General features: G+C 40.6%; 1 protein-coding gene across 1 annotated transcript in view; it reads right to left on the minus strand.

Moving 5' to 3' along the window:
- Window positions 1-22,546, minus strand: part of GRID2 (glutamate ionotropic receptor delta type subunit 2) — a 730,229-nt gene that overhangs the window by 51,849 nt on the left and 655,834 nt on the right. Inside the window, exon 14 of the mRNA XM_005232525.3 lies at window positions 20,436-20,602. Coding sequence (XP_005232582.2) covers window positions 20,436-20,602 — 167 coding nt within the window. The remainder of the gene's footprint in view (window positions 1-20,435; window positions 20,603-22,546) is intronic.

The raw sequence follows: 22,546 nt of genomic DNA on the forward strand, positions 1-22,546 counted from the left end.
CTGCTCATTTTTTAACCAAAACCTGACATTTCTCATTATTTCAGAGTGCAGACTGCCTAATCCAGAAGTATATCTATCACAAGTAATCCAGGTACAGAACTGACATTACAATTATTTTTACTAGTACTAGCCAAAAATGAACTATGTCTTGATGACCAGAGATCAAATTTCTCCTACAGATATAGCAGCGTACCTGCATTGAAAACTTCCAATTATTGGAATAAAAACATGCAGTTGTCAATCCCAAGAAAGTGTTTAGGGAAGAAAGCGTCTCTATTTGACTCCATTTATTACTTGCCAATAACCCATCCCTGTCAAGTAACAACAGTATTTTGTATGTTATTTAGCATGTAAAAATCCATCAGAAAGCTTAACAAATTTATCTATCAAGCAGATAACAGTAGTTCTAGTGTAAAATGCTTGCAATAAAATTTCAATCCATTGGAAATGCACCTGAGTCTGGGTTTTGCTGGAGACTCAAAAGCAAGCCCAGTTTTGCTAAAAGGTTCAGGACCCAGTTGAAGAGCACTGAGGAAATTAATGTTTTTCATCTCACAGCTCTTACATGAAACCAGGCTCTTGGTGGCAATCACAAATAATACCTCTGACTATAAGAAAAAGAGAAAAATAGACTCTGTTCTACTTCTATCAAGGCTGTTCTGCATTTTTTTTGCAATGAACTGTAGTAAATCTCAATGGCACCATAGAAAAATTCAAGATTCCTGTAATTGTTCTACTACAATGAATAATCAGAGACCAAACGTTGTGTTATTATCATCAGCTACATCTCTGATGCAATCTGCATTTATTATTCTCCAGGTTTACAAAGAATAGAGACTTGCTTAGAAGCACTGTGAGCTTTAGTTTATAACAATGGCATTTTCTTCTGTGTTATCATTCTCTTTATGTTGAAGGACTGTAGGTGTGAGAAAAGTGAATGGAATTAAACGTTCTCTCAAGAAAACCCTGAATAACCAAATAAAGTGGTTTTTTTTTTGCTGAACTACAATAAGACATTCATATCAGGCCTTTTCCTACACAAATGACAAAAATTGGTATTACCACATTGCTACTTCACTACATGATTGGGAATTTTCTACTAAAGGCCATCTTCAGGTTCAGAGTAAAACAAAACAAACAAAAAAATAGCAATACCCCTATATTTATGCCTCTTATATTTATCACTTTTACTGAGGTTTCAGTAAAAATTATTTACCACGCTGAGGGCTGGAGTGCATAGCTGATGAAGAACAGTATAACATACCAGCTAGGAATTTATCGCTTGGATATGAATGAGGACAACAAAGGTTGGGGTGTAACAGTGACTAACTACCACCAGCGCGATGAAGTTACAAAATGGGTAAATGCTGTGCCAGATATGCTCAGCATCATATTACTGATTCAAATTGTGGAAGGTACAGGCGTGATCTCATCCGACACACTCTGCACAACTTCCCTTATCCACCTTCAGGAAACCAGAACCGGTGTAGATAAAGAGACAGGGGGATGAACAGGAAAACAGAGACCTTATCTCAGAGGAATAAAAGCCTTTCAGATGTGTATGAAAAGGAGGAGAGCTTAGAGTGAGTGAAGGCAGAAGCAGAGAAAAGCACTGTGAGGGAAAAGCAAATGTTAATAAAAGCAAACAGTTACACAGTGGCTACGAAGAAATCGAGACTGTAAAAAATGGGAATAACATGAACGTGGAAAAGCTTCCCAGCAGGAACAGCACCAGAAAAACAACAGACCTCCCAGGGGAAAACACTCAAGTGAATAAATATCCTCCAGACTGGTATTGAGATTGTGCTTGATGAAATTATGAAAGGACTCATATAGTGTGCTTGCCTATCATAGCAGGATAATGGATTCGGTGACCCAGCAGATTCCTTTGATTCTTACGGTCATATAACAGCAATAAAGCAAATTGCCTGTAGCTTTGTCACTTGGGTCTTATATCAGACAAATGAAGATCTTGGATTGCAGATCTTAAACAAGCACCCCAGTGCAACAGCAATGGGATTTGGCATGCCCCATTGGTGTTCCCCCAGTGGTGAAGGAGATAAGTGGTGGATGAAGGACACCAGACCTCACATCTAACCACACCTGCCTTTCTCTGCTCTGCCCTCCTCCTGCCAGTGTCCCTTGGTGCTCCCCCTCTGCATGCTTGCCTGGGAAACCTGGCGTGGGGCAGCTACCCGGCTTGGCCAGCTGCAAAACTGCCCATGTCTAGCTCCCTGTATAGCCAAAACACGAGCGGGATCTCCGCCCAAAAAGGCCACATCAGAGGCAATTTGGAGCACCTAAGGTCAAGTAACCTCTGGAGACCCTTGTGTGGTGCACAGCTGTCAACAGCTGGCTGTCGAAAAGTTAGCTTTCAATGGCCTAGAGTAAGTGGTCTTTCTAAATAAAAATGACTATATAATAGTAATGAACCATAAACTTTATTAATGCCAACCAAGCTTACTTAAAATATAAGTAAGCATATAAATAGCTAAGTAAATGCAAAGTTATTTCAGAGCTCTGCAGGGGATGTTAATAATGATAGCTTCATGCTGGTGAGATGAGACCCTGACGTTAAGTCTGCTCAAAAGTTAAGGTTCCCTTATGAAAAATACACCTAAGTCTTCCTGGTCCAGCAGAGATTTATTTACAGCAACCCACTTTTAGTACTGCAGACTATAACACTATTACTCTGGCTTTATTATTAGTGTGTAAAACACATATACTAGTGAGCTGAAGGTCAAATCCAAGTGTTTGATGGATGGATGGTTCAGGTACATCACCTCATTGCAAAGATATTACACTCCATTCTGTGCTAAAATGTGATACTGGGAAGCACTTTCTTTCCTCTCATTCACTACGTCTTTGCAAAAGAATATAAGATTAACTCACTTCACCAGCCCTCTAGATATCTGTAATCTCAAACCACTATCTCTAGTGCCTTTTGCGGCTAATAATCCTTGATATACAATGTCAGCACAACTATGAAATTAAAGCCAGCATCTTATGGCAAAATGCCTTCCAACACTGTTAAAAGTTTTGGCCTCCCACAGGAAATGAATCATTACAGTATTTGTTTCCTTCTGGCTTTGCTGTCAAGTTCTCTGTACCAAAAAACAGCCCAGGGTTTTATAATGGCTTCTGTCATCCCACGTCCAGCTGCCTCAGAAACACATAGAGTTGACTTCAGCCATCGCTTTATCCATAATTTCATCCTAAAGAACCCCAAGCCCATCAAAGCCACAGAAGAAAAATTCCCATTTTATTATCATATTGAACATGTCATGTTCTTGAAATAAACCAGCATCATGAGGCTTTAATCCTCTTTCAACTTACCCTAAATGCCATCAATCAGAAAACTGTCAGCTCAAGTGTGACAAGAAACCTGCTTCCATTCCCCTGAGGCCCTGGTGAAATGAGTATTATTAGCCCATTTTTTCCTTTAAAGGGTCTCATTACAAAAGAGCGAAGCGTCAAGAAATTCAGTCTCCAGCACAAGATCAATATTGATACATCCCTTGTTGAGAGGTTTTAAAATGCTACCCAACATGCATCAAAAACCTTTGCTGTTTTCCTAAGCCTGTGTTTAAGAAAGGCTTTGGAAGAGAGGCTGTGTGACTTCGGCACGCATGTGACAAAGCATCCCTGCAGCAAAGCTGAAGCACATATGTAACGGCTTGTGTGCAAAGACGCTTCTTTTACCTCCATTATGAAAGCCAGACTCTCAACAGAGAAGTAGGCAATGCTTGCCCAGACTTTTGCCAATCAACAAGCTAAAGGTCCTTCTCCTCTTTGTCTAAACATAAACTGGCCATCGGGCAGCCCAGGATATTTCAAAACACCTCTGTTTATTTCAAGTTGCTCAGCAAAATAGTAAGTTCATACCGAGATGTGCCAGAAACATAATTTTGTCCTGTTAGGTGTATCTGACTTGAAAGGAGTGTGAAGCATTTTCTACAGATTTTGACAGAAATGAGTTTGATCCTGTCTATGGAGCTATGAACTGAGAAAATTTTAATACACACTTTCCCCCTTTTCCAGATTTGTTTTGCATGGAAGGGGTTGTTTTATTTTAAGAAAAGAAGATCCCAGGAGAGCATATTTGAATATGTATATATTGTAATACTGCTTCAAGGCCCCACTCTACTAATTCTCTCTGTCATTCTTTTACAGAAAAGAGGATTGATAGATTACTCTTACAAGCACCTAGCATCCTTACATAATTTTGTTTATCTTGCATTTTGGATATCAATTTATGTCTACTTACAAGGATTTAAACTTCCTCAGTCAATACAGACAAAATTCCTGTGGGAGAAATTTAGTGGGTGGAGAGGTTTAGTAGTTGAGAGCATGAAGCCTTCTTGTTTGTGTTTATCATCTGGTAAAAATAATCTATAATTCAGTTAGCAGTAATGGTATGCTGTTATCACGCATAGATCTTCAAGCTTACGCAAAGAAGTTTTCAGACTTAGTTCTGCTTCCACTTCATAAAAAATTAACTAAACCAACCCACCCATGTTAGAAGTAGCAATAGGCAGGCCTAACATTCAAAAACACTGAAATAGAAATACCAGCATGTGGGCTGCATCCACAACATAATCCAGTCAGATGACAGGAGACGTGGTTAGCCTCCGTTTCTGTAGTCTTTGTTCCCTAGAGCATCAGGGAAGCTGGGGCTAAGCTATGCAGAGAGGATAAGGACGTTGATGAGAGTTCATGATTTTTCAAACACGTTTGGGGCTCCTTTGTAAACTGCCTCCTAGTATCAAATGGCCAAACCATCTGCAGGATGGGTGGACGTATGATTACTATTGCAACTTGAAGAATGTCTTCATAGAGAACAACCCATTTCTTTCATCAGTCATTTCAAATGTCATCATGAGTATTAAAACCCAAAATAATAATATCCATCTAGGAGCTAATGTGAAATACATACAAGGTATTAATTGAAGTCAAACTATCTACCAACTGCTAGAGCCCCAAACATTTTGGTCACTAAGCTGTATTAGAAATTGATACTTTATGCCTCTTTAAACTGATACTTCTTCTGGCCATCAGTTTTCCTACCTTCCTCCAAGCATACAAGATGGAACCATCTGATGGTAATTGCCATGACAACTGATGCTGGTCCCAAGAGTGCAAAAGACAATACCGCCAGCAAAATTCAATAAACAGCATAATGAAGTAGAACAGATCACAGTAAGTTAGTTTTGGTTTCATGGTATGGACAGGGAGCAGTCTGGAGGATCTCCTGGGTGTCCTGGGGCTATACACATCCCTGGCTGGAGCATTCACATATGCTGCTGAGGGTGACCTAAGTCCCTTAAATATGTTGGAGAGATGCTGCAAAGGAGCAAACTATAAGCTTGGAGGAGAAAGGCAGCAGGCTGATGGCAGGGGAAGAGCTGTTTAAAATGAAGTGAACAGATTTGCAGTCAGCACCCTGGTCCACAAAGCATGTCTGATGTAGGAAAAGCTAGAGGAAGATTTTCAGAGTACAAATCAGGATTAGGCACCCTCCCTCCAATGCATTTTCAACTTCCTAAGCTTTCAGCTTACTGGCCTTCCCATCCCCGCCACAAAGTAATCATCTAGACAAAAGACAAAAAGACAAAAATCTAACATGTTCTTACAAAATTGAAAAGAAAAGAAATAACCACACTTGTTTTTATCTACTTAGGTTCTAGTAACTAAGGAAATGCCTTAATTATAAGCATAGGTTAACCGCACGACACCATTTTAGGGCTGATTTGGAGCTGGCTGGCTGAATTAATTGCATCCCTTACCTTCAGGTTTCTTTGATGTGGAACCTTAATTCAGACTCTCCTCATTTTATGATGACTGATTCTGGAATTATTATAAGCATTCTTTTCTATTTCTATCAAATAATGGGTTTCTACTTTCAGCCTTTACAAAGATTTCCATTTAAGAACTTCTAATGACATTTAAGTATCTAGCTAATACTAGGTAATTTAGCTAACTACAGTGTTATCATGGAGCAGACAGGGTAACATAGGAGAAATAGTGTGCTGAAAGCATCAGTTCTGATTTACAAGACCTTGAGCAACTGCCTCATAATTTCATAATTTGTTACCTATTTTGATTTAAAAAATAATCCCTGAATATAATACTATTTCCTCCTTCAACAACAAATTACTCCATTTCATTAAAACCAAGTTAAAAAACTGAGCTGAAATTTCTTTGAAAGAAAGGTCAAGTTCAGGGTGGGTAATAAACCTCCAGCCAGGAAACAATTCCCTAGAAAAGCAAACGTTGCCAAGAAAGCTTCCTTCAACCCTGCTGTCAAAGAGCTATGACTCAAGGCAAGCACCACTAACACCCCAAATGAAAGCAATGGAGACTACTGAAAAGAACAGCAGACAGAAATAAGGAACTTTCTTGCCCAGATGCAATGTTTACATTAGAGCTGGCAGTATAGCAAGAGGCTCACGAAGGCCAGCATCAGGCCTATGGAGAAAAAGACTTTGGTTTGTAGGCAGCACACCAGATAAATTGCCATATCCATGAACAGTAAATCATCAGTTTTACCTGAAAGTATCACAAACTGAACTTTAAGAAGGTGCCTCCAGACAGGAATAAAGGATCCTGTCTATCCAGATCAATGTATCAGTGCAGACCCACAGCATTTCTGTTGAATAAGGATACTGCACTATTTACACACAGATAACCTGCACCATTACTATTAAGATTCAGCCCTGCGATAATTCCAGCTGTAAAGGATTGGCTAGATGTATATTATTGATCTAAAGGGCTGTAACATTTCAAAATTTAGCAAGGAGCTTATCGTTGCCTAGCCAAGATGAAGGGCTGTCATCTCTACTTTTTCTTCAATTTGGAAAAAGATACTAGTGTGTACGCAAGTGCCTGTGGGGAATGAAAAAGCTTCTCTGTGAGCAAGCAGATCTTCAGAATTGAACCTGAAATGCAGCGCTGTGGGAATCATCTTGAATTGCAATGGGCTGAAAGGAGCACAGTATGATCTGCTCCCAGTCCTGCCCAGGACACAAGTCTCGTGGCGAGCATCACTTACCCCAACTTTATTTCAAACACAAGCAATAAAATGATGACAGTTCAGCCCAATGAGTAGACAAACCACTCACACTTCTTAGAAACTGGGAAAAAAGGGAAATGATAAATCCTCTCTCCTTCACAATGAATAACAGCACTGATTCTAAACACCAGTTTTGGGTTTGAGGTGGTTTTGAGACCACCTCCCTCAAGGGGCAAGCTCTTACAGCCCTCTTTGTACCACCTGGACCCAGATCCTGCCCAGCCATGCTGGAGGCTGCTCCCTTGCTCCCATCCGGGACTTCACCCCGTGGACCACTATCCCTGTTTGGATGTGCATGGGACAGGAGGTTTCTACAAAACACTGAAGCAGCAACAAGGGTCGGTGTTAACTGAACCAGCAATAGGAAAGAACTTTGAGCAGAAAAAAGGAAACAGCTGGTGGTGCCAAGGCACCAGGTAATTTGAAATAAAGCTGGCAGGAGGGAGAGGAAGGATGCTGTGCCTGCACTCAGCCCACGGCTGTGCAGGCTCCGCAGCCTGCAGCCTCCCTTAATCTCAGCTATTGCAGCTCTCAGTGGAAATAGAGAGGCTGCTTCACCTCACCTCTGCCCTGAAAAAAAAAACCCACCAACACCAAAATGACCCTGAATTTGAATTTTTTCCACGAAAGAAAGCTAGTGCTCGGAATAAGGAAGGAAAAGCTGGGAAAATGGGCAGAAAAGGGATGGTGGGAGAAGCGATGGCTTTGCTAGCCGGCTGAGTGATTTGTGGAGTTATGTTTGATGTGTCATTCATCCCCCTGAGTTTGGTTTCCCGCTACCCATGGGAGTGATAGCCCCTTCACTTGTAAAGCAGACAGAGGGTATTGCTATGCTTTAGTCCTCTGCTCTCCGCTGCTGGCCCAGCTGTGCACAGAAACATTTCATTTTGGGGGTGAGAATAAAATATAAATGCTGCTGCCGGCAGAGTGACTTACCTATATACACAATCATGGATCAATTTGTTCTTGGTTTAAACACCTATCAGTCATTCTTTCTAAAATCCCTTATTTTCAAAAGGCCTTACATATTCAACTTGGAGCAAGACTGCTACTCTTAAAAAAATTAAAATGACCGTTGTAGGTATTTCTAATTTAAAAGGGACACAAAAATGATCAAAACCCCTTCACTTCTGCTGGGTTTTAACCATACTTCATTTTCAATTGCTTTCTTTTTATGGATTTTACAATTTTCTCCAGATTTATAAAAGATGGTGGAAGAACACAGGGGAACTTGATGCCACGGGTGAACCCCAATGGCTTTTTGAAAGCCCTGGTCGCTGCACAAGCATGACTGTCAGAGCTGACATGTTGCTGTAGCTTTGCACAGCATTTCACAGGCAAAAAAAAGAAATGAACATAAATTCCCTGTTTCATGGGGATATTAATCTTGAGCCTTACATCTAAATTATGCCAAACACATATTTATAGGATTAAATTCTCCAGTCAGCTAAACCAGTATAAATCTAGTGTAATTCCATGATCTGAAGATCCACTGCTAATTAACTCAAGTCCCCGCCAAACCCAAGGAAATTAATACAACCAAACTGCATTGGAAATAGAATGCATACTTCTCAGCTAATGCAAGGCTCAGTCCTGCGTGCTTCCTCTCACATGTTGCTCTAGGAATACCCCAAGCAAAGCCAAAAAATATCAGTCCTTACCCTCTCTTAAGGCTGCAAATATGTGCTTACTAATCTGCTACTTTTCTCTCCAACTATTACTGCAATGAAGTTTGTTAAAATAAAAAATTTTGAATTTTTAAGTAAAAAAATCCAAACGAACCCAAAACAACAGAGAACCTGTCTTACGGGCTTTCTGTCGGAATCTGGTGTCTTTGGCGATATCAGTGCTCTCTTTGGCTGTGTTTAGGCATCCCACCTACGAAACTGCAGTCAACAAGTTCTTTTGCCCTTTCATGCTTGTTACTAGCTGAAACCTTTCTGCTTTGGAGGGAGCAGCTGTAGTATGTAGTTATCTACAAAGCCAGGTAATTAACTGGCAGCTTTTCTTCACTGCTTTGGTAATTCACCTGTTGTTGTACTATTCTTTCAGCTGAAGACAACAGTAGCAAATATCAGGAAAAAAATATTTTTTTAATTACAATAAGCATAATAGGATCATTAGCTTTCCAAACAAGTGTGCTTCCCCTTGGGTTCGGTCCTAAAGTGTAAGGGCGTTTAGAGCGAACTAGCAAAGCCCCTGCATGTTATCAAGCACATGCGAGAGGGAGAGAGATGTGCTCATGTGCCATGATAAATTACTAGCACTAGGACTTAATCAGGAGTGTAAGCACCCTCTCGGGCTAGGCCAAAACCCCTCATTATATTGTGCTGTGGCTATAATGGACTGATTATTAAAATCCTTCTGTTGAGAGTGATCATTAGAGGAATATGACAAAGTACTTGATTATGAGAATGTCCAAGTATGACATACTTTACTGACTCATTACCAGGCAGCAGAAAAGAGCCATTTTCAATACCTTGCATATGAACTTAAAAAATTAGATTTTTCCTGATTAATTCTGTTGCATGGGATTATAAATCCTGCCTTTCCCTCCCCTCCTCCTTTTTAAATTTTTTTTTTTGGCTGGTCATTTAAAGTATCTATTTCTGTTCATTGACTCTAATTTTATTCTGTTTTATCTATTGTTTTATTGAGCAATTTCAATGTTCTAGTTCTATACAAGATTTTTCCCTTAGTCAGGACCTGCAGTCTGTAATATCAGCAATCATGGCAGTTCATTCTGACAAACGTATGTCAGAAAAAAACTGCTGTGACTTTGAAATATTGAAAGTGACTGATAACATAATGTGTGAAGCAGAATAAATGCATGCAAATGGAAGTTTTAGCTGAGCAGTCAAAGTATGAACTAAATACAGTGTCAGAGCTCTGCACTGAAAGCTCTTCGTGCAGGTGGTTACAATGGCAAATTACTAAATGCACTTTGCAAAAGTGTTTTGTGAATAAAGTGACAAGCACAGTTTTCCCCTGGCCACATCATCCTTTTCTTCTGCTTGCACTTAGTCACAAAGCAGAACGAAATCACGTTTAAGTACAAGACCTGGGTCTGGAAAGGCACTTGGTTTTCTGAAAAGTCATCAGAGCTATGACACCTGGGATCAGGGCCCTGCTTTATTTTGGGCTAACCTGATCTGACTACCAAGAAAGCAGCATATAAAAAACATTGGGCAAAAAAGTCCCCAGCATACCTAATTGATTGGGTTGGGCAGAGACTCTTTAATGCCTGCAGCTGGATGTGTGCTCCAGGTGCCTACGTGCCCACATCCCGTGACTCCGACCTTTGGGGGTATGGTACACGGCACAGCCCAGCCAGGCTATGTGGTAATTTTAACTGTGGTAGTGCACGGCACAGAAGTTTTCCAAAGCAATTTACTGTTTATACCATGCCAGACAAAAATCTTGATGCAAGCCTCTCTGCAGCTTACTGCCTTGGTTTCCTTGCCACCACCAAGTCTTCTTTGGGATTTGGGCAGGAGTTCTTGGGACCTCCTGATACCTCATCCTCACAGCACTTTTTTCTCAGGGCTACTGGCATCCCATACATTCAGAGAACAAAGGCTTCCTCACTCCATCTTCACCTTCCAACTAATCCACAATCCTCTATAACCACCGTGCTCAGACATACTGGTGAACCTCCTGGGAATACTATCCTATCCCATGGGCTTGCTCTGACACACAGCAGAAAGCTTCTCTGGGTAGTTTCCTTAGATTTCTCACTTTGCTAATCTCCTCCCTGAATGGAGCTGGGCAATAAGGAAGGCTCCATTTATTCCCCCTCCACAATAATACACAGTAAAGCACCCAGCTCCTTCCTCTCCTCTCGCTCCCTCTGTCCATGCAACCAGCTTTCTTCTTCCTCACATTCTATCTCAGCAAGGGAAGACACCTCTGCTACAAATGCTGCTACCATTCTTCCTTGGCTCTACATTCTGGAGACTTTCTACAAAGCCTTTTTTCCTTTCTTTACCTCTGAACTTGACGGAAGTCATCAAGCAAGGCTAGCACCTTTCTTTGCCTACCGACAACTCAAGGATTGGTGACAAACAGCAGACAGATGTTTTATGGCAGGGGAAATCTCTGCAGGCTGAGGTAGCCCCTGTTGCAGCAGTTCCACGGGTAGAAGCAAAATTCTTAGCTCAGGTGTGGATGAATCCCTCTAGTTGTCATACTATCAAGTTAACTATTTACCAGAGCACATTTCAGTTTTGAAAAGAAGCTCTATTTTCAGGCAGAAGCCTTTCATTTTTATCTGGAAAACAGGGCCAGCTGAAGACTAGTTTTATGGTCCAGCTAAAGGTTAATTACCTTTTAAGCCAACAAAACGGGTTAGGAAAGATTTATTGTTCTCTCCTGTTTTGCCACTCTCGCTCATTTTAACTGAAATAGGTTGACCAGTGTTTTGAACAACGTAGGTCAAGAGCCAGGAACCTCTGGCAGATAGTGCTGGTATGGGATAGGTGAGCTAAACCCTTATTTGTGGTTGTTATGGTTCTGTCATCAAGACAGCTACATGACTGGATCCTTCCTATTTCCAGGGAAAGCTTTGCACTCATTTTCCACCCCACTTTAAAGGCAATGCTGCTGCCTGACTCGGTGGGGTAGTTAAACTTGTTCCTCTCAAGACTGACGCACACAAATGTAAGAGAAGGCAGCCAGAAAACAAAAAATGTACTACACGAAAGTGTACATTAACTGTAAACCTAATCTCTTCTTCAGGAATAAATGAAAAGGAAAATTCTTGGAGGGAAGCCACTCGCTGAAACTTCTTTTAGCTTTACTGTCATCAGACTTATAACCAAGCAGTTTCACGTTCTGCAGCCATGCACTTACTCTATAAAACTTTAAAACACACAAACCACTCAGCTTACAATAAATGTTGCTTCCATATAGTTGGAAGAGGAACACTGCTTCCACTGACTGCTGCACACATGTCACTGGGTAGTATCTGGTCATTTTACACGCCAAGTCTGAAGTGCCTAAGGCTACAGAAGTGAATGGAAAGTAGCTTGCAAAGTGATATCTACTGGCAATTTAACGTGTTACAATTAGACTGTTTTCTTTGGGGTGGTTCATCAGTAATGACGGGGAATTACTTGCCTTTCTGAAACTTTGAATGCAGCGCCCTTTTCGAAATTAGGCATTGATTAGGAAAAAGAGAAGACATGAAGCTTAGTCAGGGCACCTCTTCTCCAGTGTGCAGCAATTCCTTCATCACAGCATCATTTGGATTCAGAGGTGCTGAAGCCAGCAGGCAGCTCGCTGATTCTCATAGCTCTATGCTGTGTGAATGCCAGAAGATCTAGTGCCTTTCCCTTACGATTTTCTTTCTCGTGCTTCATCTCAGTGCTGCTACTTCAGGCTCCTTTAACTTACCCCATCAATTAATATTATGATATATTTAAAAAGCCCACTAATCTGCTTGCTGCCTTTATAAGTTTTCATTAATTAATTTTCATTTATGTGCATGTTATAAACTTCAGACCTGCCAATAGACTAAAAAGTTGCTAAAGTCTGTGTTTCTGTAGGTGTCTCCATCTCTTTCAACTTCTAATCATGAATTTACTGTGAGACCTGCAAGCACCAGATACACACCATCAGGAATCAATAGAACTATTTTTCCTGCTCTTGCAATGCGATGTGTAGGAACCACAGTTTCTCTGCAGTCCTACAGCCAGAAATCCCTGCTAGCAAGTGAGATGCAAATGGATAACAAAGCCAGGAAGCACTTCTGATGACAGTGCAGGATCTTCAAAACCTGCAGCTCTGCATTAGGCAGTTAGTGGATAGGATGCAAAGGGACAATGTCAGATCAGTCTGATCCTTGGGGAAAGCTATTAGCGATGTGCTTATACAGGATTACAGGACACTGTTGGCTTGGATCAGATGGTCGTGGGCTTGGCAGAAAAAAGAAGAGAGAATAGTGGTGGGACAAAAGCCTTCTGCTAGGGCTTTCTATGAAGTAACGGATGCCATTTTTTAAAATCAGAATGAAGCTACATGTTTTCTTTTAGATTACAGGACTTCATCCTGGATTTGGTGGCCCAGGAGTGAGCTGTGCAGAATGCGACCACCCTGTCAGGGCAGGTGGCTGCCTGGCAGAGCAGCGCTTCCATGAGGTGAGTTTCCCGGCATGAAGGCCAGTTGTAGTTTATTTTGGATGACCTGGGTCAGGAAAAAGGAAGGTGTACATGTTTTGAGACTTAGGGCCTGGTGCAATTCCCAGTTTCATCCTTATGAGTCTAATGTAGACAGAAAAAAATAAGGATAGGCTGTGTTAGTTTGGATGGTCAAGAAATATTACATTGGTGTATTACTACAGGGGTTTTTATTTAGTGTCCTGGTTATCTGAGAAATGATCTTGTTATTATGTGCCTCTCTGAAGTTAAGGCTTTTATTAACAGTGACTATATCTGAATCAATTAAGACTGGATTCTCATGTTAGATTGCTCAGAAATCCAGTATTTTGGATTTTTTTTCCTCTCACTTATCTAATTTCAGTTATATGAACTTGTGACATGATCTAAGGGCAGGTTCTAAGAACTAGTTTTCTATTTAAATGCATAAACTTGCTTCAAGTCCAATGATTCTCCCAATTTGTAGAGTTTTCTAATTATCTGCAATAATTAGAAAAAAGTTCTTTTGGTGGGGATTTTACTAATTTCTCTACTATATTTTTCAGAATGTTATATATGCAGCTCAGAATACTATTTCAATTCGAAGCAAATAACCAAGGCAATGCAAAGCTGAGCTCTTACTAAGGCATTCAATGTTCTGCAAATGATTGCTGTATTTACTGATGAAAAATCTAATTAGATCATTATCGTCGTCCTCTGCAGTGTTAGGATGTAACCCAAAACTTTTATTGTCTTCATAGCTGGTAAAAGATAAATCAGAGAGTAAGGGACACGCTCTTGGAATTTCATGAAGAAAAAATAGATCTCCTCAAAGGAAAGGGTACACAGTCCCAAGGACTCAGAGAAAGAAATCAAGGCAGTTAGGAAGGAAATAATTTTCCTTGCACTGGAGTCTTTGAACAATTAGTGACCTCCAAGACACAGAACAAAATCTAAAGCGAGAGAATTAATAGTAAGGAGACAGGAAAAGCACATATTTATGACTCAGGGCAGGAACTTTCTAAAACTCAGGGTTTCACTGATGAGATAAAAAAAGGATGAGAGAAAATCCATACCATTTCTTTAAAGCACATTTCTAATGATTTGCTAAGGGGGAGTCTGAAACGCTACGCGGTGGCTCTCTCCTTCCAAATCTTGGTCATCTGAAAGTGCAACACTTGCTGCCAGTGATGTGTCTTCGGGCTTGCCACGAGGGAATCGTTGTAACTGTCCATTTCTTGCCCTCCCAGGACAGAAAGGAATGATTGGCTTCCCTAGCAGCCACACAAATTCTTTGCGACCTCTATGATTTATCAATTTAACCCTCAGCCAAGTTCATGTATGGAAAGACCACTATTTTTGTAACATCTATTCTTTCTGTAATTTCCAAAACTATAACACGATGATTATTATTTTAAAGAAAAGGACTAGAAAGATGGAAAGGAGTGATTAATTCATGTTTAGCATATAAAAAAAAACAACCAACCTTTTTTCAGAAGTTGAAATAGAATAATATTCCATTTTCTGTCATTACCCAGAAGTGCTACGTTTCTTTGCATTTACTATGCTGCAGACTGTCATGTTGCAACATTTGTGGTCAGAGCAAGACATAGATTTACTTACCAACATACTACTAGCTAAGATTAGATAAAACATAAATGGACAAATAATGGTGCTCTATCAATAAACATATAAGTAGCCTTAAATGACCCCACAATCAGCTAGTGCAAGAATAAATAAAAGCATAAAAGTTTTGCAGCTAGATACAACTGCATACATCTGCAAAGCACAAAACCCCTAATTAATTGCAACTGATTCAATCTGAGGTTTCTGCAGAAGCTATGTGGTAGTTGTACCTTCCATACATTATACCATCTCATACCCCACCTCTCACAGATGAGACACTACACACTAAGAGGTGTGCAGCTGCTGCATCTTCTTTTGACACACAGACAACTTTAGGTATCTGTAAGCTTGTTCTTGGCCGGGGTGAGTGCCATTCAGGGATACAGCTGATGAACAACAAGCAAGAGTCCCACACTGTGGACTCAGGGAAATCTTGCCTTTTTTTTTCTTTTTTTTTTTCTTTTCTTTCTTTTTTCCTATTGCAACTGCTTCCTTTTATCTAAGAGTTGAGTCTTTGGGGCAGAATGCACATGGATGCTCTTGGGACATAAGAAATGCAAAACAGCTACGGCTTGATTTTTCAGTGGTACTGGTGTTGACAGCTTCTAGTTACTTCAGTAAAAAGCTGGCTGCTAGCCTCTGACGAGTATGAAATTGGTGTTTCCTCTCCCTCTGCCTCCAGCACGCTGGGTGGCCACAACAATAGTGCAGAAGAGAGCGAGCCAGCAGAGGAAGCAGGGATGTGAGTGGGATCCGAGCGCTTTGCTGCCACCCTCTCCTTGACCCCCACAAAAAGCCAGCCGCCAGCACAGAGCCTGAGCCATTGCTGCTGCACTGTAGGAAGCAGAGACATCCTATGAAATACACAGAAAGGAGTTTGCAATTATATTTATACCTCCCAGGGGTGCAATGGAAGTTTTAAAGTTTAGGGATGAAAAGACTTCTTAACAGGTGTCAAATTTAGTGTCAGCACACAGTCCCTCATGAACCGAATGACACATCCTCTTCAAACTCTCCTAGGAAATTTGGCAGCTCCTATTATTAAATCATCCGTCATTACCTTGAAAGAAAAATGTATATATATATATATATGTAAAATTGACGTGCTACCTGGATGCTGCTGCTGCTGCTCAAAAGGTTGTCTTAGTGGCAAAGAAAAGGGGTCAGCAATCTACCTCAGCACATCAAGTGGCTGCCTAATGCATGGCCAGATGTGTTTGTTAAGGTCTGCAACACGTGAATGAAGTCATTGGGATGCTGTGACAGGTCCATCGTTCAAATGTTACCCAGATTATTTTCTATATTATTTGCTCTACAGCCACACACCTATTTTCAGGATGGACTTGAAGCAGCTGCTTTCAGAGACAGTGTTAGGCAGAGAGTGGTCACAGCCACGGAGTGGGACCCCAGCTGCCTACTTTACGATCCCAATACAGCAAAAAGCCAATCTCATTCTGCAGTCAGACCTCTCACTGCTCCTCATGTCTTTGTTCTGGCCTAGAAGAGATTTTCTGCATGTGAAAAAGAAAGCTCTCAAAGACCAGTTTCTTTGCGGTGATTTCAGTTGGTTACCCTTCTCATTCACTAAACTGTACCCATGCAAAATGTATTTTTGAAGACATATTGATATTGCACTTTGAATGGTATAACATTTCTCATCAAAAACATTTTGTTCATCCCCAAAATGTTAGATTTCCTTGAGTCTGGAAAGAATAACCCTGAACAGTGTTTCATTTTCTGTGTTGTGTCTGGAATTAACTTTCTAAAAGCCCAGCAAATGTACATGGAGTTTCTAAATTATGTGCCTTTTGCCGCACTCTCTACTAATATCTCACTATACCTGAACTTGCATTTGTAAGAATAATTCTGATCTTAAATTCCATCAGTTCAAATATGTGGGAGCACTCACTCTTCTCTCTAAAGAGTATAGGCATCACCTTACACTTGTAAAATTATAAACACAATATGAACCCATGCAAGCAAGTGTACCTCAATGGCAGCACATTCCCTTTTGAAACTTGCTTCATTGCAATAATTTAAAATCGAGTATATATTGAGCCTTTTCTGTTAATTTAGCTGTAGCCTAATATAAGTATTTTCACCTAGTTCCTTGGTAACTGGAGGCTCATTCTGTTCTGGTAGGACTGCATTCCATGCAAATCCCCAGGCGCTAGCTGGTAGCAGCGGTTTGAGGCTGGGAGCAGGGCAGCTGTCAGCACCAGCTCTGCAGCACGCTCAGGGCACTGCAGCTTGTGTGCTTCGTCAGTGTGGTGGGTACTAGGTAACCAGGTGGTCATCAGCTGTGCTCCCACATCCCAAACACAGGTACATGGCCACTAGGCCCATCACCATGGCTTTGGTTCTTACAGTGTTCTCGGTTGTTTCAGGCTTCTTTTTAGCACCTCACAAACTGCCTGTGGTATAAAGGGGCACAACACCATGATCACTTATGGGAGGAAATTGCATCAGGGAACTTAATTTTTGCAAGGCCTTGGGTGTGTTTTGATGACACCTCAGTCAGCATTTCAAACTGATCACAGGTTTAATACCTTTCTTATGTAGCCTAACTGATGGGTAAACTCCTGTAGAGACTGGAATACTTAACAGAGCAGGTGAGTATCATTGCAGTCGCCAAAGGCCACAGTATTTTGCATGGGTTAATCCCCTGAAAAACAACACAGCAGAAATCCCAAATGCCTAAACTTTACCACAGTGTTATCTTGACTGCAACTCATGCCCCTTAGCACTGGGCAGAAGGGGTGGGTGTTTACGCCTCTCTATCTCTGTTCCTGTTTCTCTGGGAATCGCCTGAATGTTCAGAAAAGGTAATGAAAAGCCTTAAACTCATGCCTGTGCTTCCTGCACTGAGACCAAAATCTGCTGTAAGCTTGCCAGACCTTTTACAGCTGCACCCTAGGGATTTAACACTGTGCAGCTTATGGGTTTATATGAAATTTCATAAAAGAGAAGCCCTGTATTTCCACATAAATATATTTATTTTGGGAAAGATCAAGAAATGCCAATATATTTCAAACTAGTTCCCTACTGCATTAAAGAATGTGAAATATTCATGTGAACATTTGCTAATCCTATACAGTGGAATCTATTTCCCTCTCTATTTAGCATACAGGCTGCAGCAGCTGAAGGTTGTTCAGCCTTTTCATTAGGAAGAAATGTAAGAATGATTTGTGAAAACCACATGGAAGTAATCATATGGAACAGCACTGAAGGGTTTTTAGAACAAAACCTTGTAAGCTACGTTGTAAGCATCTTTCATGTGTTTGTTTCTTATATGGTGTTTCACAGCTTCAAACTGTAAATTTATATTTATGGACATAATTACAAGTGCAATATAATATGCTTTCATAAAACAGAAACGAAAATTTAAGGGGCAGCACACACATTTTCATAATATATATCAGTAGGTAGCATCACTCCAAGCAAATTCCAGTTTCTCTGTTCAACCATTACTCTTGATAATGTAATGAGTAACTTTCTCATCAGTGCCAAGTTTTGCGTATCCATCCAGACTCTCCTGTGGCCCAGTATCTCACAAATAATCCCTTTTTTCATCCCCTCTGATAACTATAGTAGGAAATGGAAAAGGAAGAATTCTGAGTGCCTACGATCCCTGTTTCTATCAAGGGAAAACATCTGACCTTGGGAATTCATTTAAGTCTCCTTATGCTATGGATTCCCTATGCATTAAATAGAAATGACATTTACTTTCCACTGAGAAATGCTAATATTTAAATACTGATTCAAAGATCCTTAGATAAAAAGAGCTATATATGTGGAAATTTTTAATGCTTCTTTCTGCTTTCCTACAGCTTCAAGATATAAGAATACACTGAAATGCTGAAAATTTGTTACGAAATAAAATTGTACTTGGAAATGTCAGGCCTGAACAGACCAAGTCTGTTCTGAACAGTCCAGAAGTCGCTCAAGGCAGTGTGTCAGGAGAAGATGTAACCTAGCCTCTCCGGATGCTGAGTACTGAATACAACCAAGAACATCATCGCTCACCAGACCCAGCCGCGACCAGTTCCCCCATGTATCAAGAACTGTAACAAGTATATAAATGATGTCAGAAGCAGTTCTTAAGGGGCAGTTTGGATACATCCACCCTGAGTTGGAGCGCAGTGGCAGCGGGGATGAGAAATGCTCGACTTTGTGGTCATGAGCCATGCCATGCCATTTGGCAGGTTCACTGTATTTCATAATAAAGACACAGCCTATGAAACTCCCCTGTGTCTTCAAATTTTTGTACTCAAGCTTACATGGGCAATGGTCTGAATAGGATGACAACACCTTGACTAGCACCTGAGATCTGCAACAGCTGGAAGCATTCCTTAGAAAGATTACAGGAAGAAATTTTACTCCTCTGTTTTGCATGGAGACCCCGAACACTACAGAGCCAGAGACTTTTAGCAGAGCCATCCTGGTCATGGCTGGAATATGAAAGTATTCAGTATATAATTGCCTATAATGCTAATTGTAATAGATAAAACATATATACGTTTCATTCAAATTAAATTTTTCATTGATCCTGTGAACTTTTGTATTACATTACTACTGTGTCAGCACAAAATTCAGCCAAATCACTCCCAACACAGAACAGATTCAAAGAATTCAGGCTTTCTTTGTTCCTGCAGTATGTGTGAGCAGACAGTGATTCCTCTGAATCTGCTTATTGTTACTGATTGACTACTTCCCCCCCACCTCATTCTATGGCTGAAGGCAAAGGCAAGAGCCTGAATGAAGCATATTTATATGACATAATGGTTCACATTCATTATGGCAACCACAGAAAAGAAATTACATCACAGCATCTGTAAAGTTTTGTTACATGCATCTAACACAAACCATTAGAAACTGGGTTTACAGAATAGGTTCAGAATGAAAAAGGATCATGAGCTTAGCACTCATCTTCTCCTAAAAGCCAGACTGCAGATATTACACTTCTACAATATTTTGTTGGTTTTTACTTTTCACACACATCCTGATCAAGGAATCAATACTAAATGAAGCACAAATACTACCAAGGCACAGTGCATACAATTATTTTAATATTTTTGCTCCTGGTAGAAATGCAGTATCAGAAGCATCTCACTTTTGTAGCCCAAGAGATGGATCAGTACTGGGATAAGCATCTAAGCTTTTTGGTACTAATAATGGTCTTTTCACTGAAACATCAAATGTTCTTGTTCATCACCTTCAGTTTTCCCATCAGTGCCCAAGCTTACTTTTTTCTCTTTAAGAAAAGTGTTCTGTGACAGGAAGGGTTGGGTTATGCTGTCCCTCTATATAGCAAATGAATCAACTTTTTCCTCATTTTCCTGCTAAGGAAGTTCAGCCTCTCTCATTAATGCTTCCAAAAGAAACAGGAACAATTAAAATAAGAGCAAACCAAAGTATTCTTAATGCAGTTTCTAGAAAAGTGAATAATCCTATGTCTTCAAGGAAATGAATCCCCATGTAAGAAATGAAGTGGTTTGCAAGCCCAAGATGTTTTCCCTTTGCAGAAAATTAAATTAAAAGAAGGATCCAGAGCTGAGAGAAACTTTCCCTTGGGACCTGCTCCTCCTTCTCCAAACCCTTACCTTTGTGAGAAAACGTCTCGGTAGGGGCTGCCGTGCTGCAGTGCGATCCCATATCCTCTGTCTGCAACAGTGTTCCCAACGGTGTAAAAAGAGCAGTCTGCGTCGTTGATGGCCACATAGTCCAGTACCGCTGCATCCCATACAAAGGCGTAGTTCCCATATTTCACCTGCAGTAAACAGAGGAAGAGCTCAAACTACTGACTGTCAAGTCCGAAAGGAAGTTGGTGCTCCTAAAAATGTGGCGGTTTCAGCAGCCTGTTCTTCAAAAAAAGTGAAGTATGGGTGCCCAGCAGCTGCCAGCACAAAAAGCGCACCGTGACTGGTGCCGTGCAGTGCTTTGCCTGAGCGCCTCAGCAGAAAGGAAAGAAATGTGATCTGAAAACAACATGTCAGCGAAACAGCAACATGCAGGAAACCTTTCCTTTCTAGGGAACAAGGGAAACATCAGGCTCCCTCCAGCAATGCTAAATTCCACCCCAAACTTCCCACTAAGCTTTTTGCTTGAGCCATAAAACCAGCCAGTTAGAGGGAAGGTAGGTGTTCACACTGGGAGAAGTGTGGGAGGGTAGGCATGGCTACCCAGATGGAAGACCACTGTTAAGACAGTCCATGTTTCAGTCATGATCCAGGCTGCCATAGGCGTCACCAACACCTATTTTTCCTTTGGGCTCTGTGCACAATTATGAGCAAGTTCATGCAAACTTTTTGGGATTATTTTTCCAGTATAAAGGGCTTTCACGTATCTTCAAAGACTTTCATATAGCAAGATCGTGTAAGCCATTTGAACTATTTGACTAAGATAAATCCAAAACAACCAATTACATTGAAGAGCTATTAGAGTAACATTTTATTATTCATTCACATGTGAAACAAATCCGGATTTTTCTTTTCATTTGAATATCTGGGATGTATACAAAATTTCAGCATTTGTTCAGAAGCAAGCTTTTAAAAACAGAAATTCAGTCTAAACTAATCCTTCTCTGTTTCAGTGAATTTCTACTTTCCAGTCAAATCATGTTTTTCTGAAAAAAATAATAATCTCTAGCTGCTCTACCAGATCTTTTACCAGTTTTCTGTTTTGTTGGTCTCTATGTCATACCTGAAGAATCACATTGCTTTTTTCCTGACCTTCTGCTTGGCTTCAGTCTGCGCTTTCCCTATGCCATATTAGTCAACTAAGCTGCAAAACTAGGCTGAACCCATTGACTTTGTATATCTAATGGGAATAAATATGTGACAGTGAAGTGAAAAGTAAACAAAACGCAAAAAGGCCATCTGGGGCCAGGCAATCCAGAGAGAATTCAAAACCAAGTCAGCATGTCAAAATAAGTGATGTCAGTGCATCATTTAGATTAGGCTTTGACAATGTAGATTATGTTTTTGAAAAGTGTTTACATATCAAAGTTACTGAAGCAAGCCACACCGGCTGCTTGCTCACAAGATGTAGTGCACAAGGAACAATTGCATTTGGGACACATTCCTTTTCACTGCCGGTCTGGAAAAGGAATATTTCCTATTTACATTCATAGGCATGGTACCGGGAGGATTTGTGCAGGTTTTGGATCAGAAAGGGAACCATATTATCTGTGGACTATACATGATTGGCAGGATAAAGAAAATTCTTTTCAAAAGACACACACACATACACACACAAATGCAGGACTGGGTCAGGCTCTGAAAATAGTAAAAAATGCAATTTTTTTGCCTCCCAGTGGAGGTTTAAGTCTATCTAAATGGCCATGTTAACAAACAATACAACTCCTTTGTTTGTCTTACAGGCACTGCAACTCACAGAGCTCTTCCTAGCTTGGGTTATTCTGATCTTCCTACAGGCACCACTTGGCTAAGAAATAGATAGCATGATTGAGGGAAAAAACCCTTCCTGGGAGCGTTTAAAAGGCTTATGACTCAGCCTGAGAAAGAATCATGATGTGCAGACAGTAAGGGAGAGAAATAGAAGACAAAAGCAGATCAGAAGGGGAGAAATGAATCCTGAAAAGGATCAGGTGGACTTTCCAAACAAAGGAATTAAGGAAAAGCGGTGTTCAAAAGCTGAATTATTTTACATGTGGGGAGATAACCTTTGAGGTGATGATGAGCAGAGGGTTCTA

Source organism: Falco peregrinus, chromosome 2 (genome assembly GCF_023634155.1).
Source record: "Falco peregrinus isolate bFalPer1 chromosome 2, bFalPer1.pri, whole genome shotgun sequence".
Classification (NCBI taxonomy): Eukaryota; Metazoa; Chordata; class Aves; order Falconiformes; family Falconidae; genus Falco; species Falco peregrinus.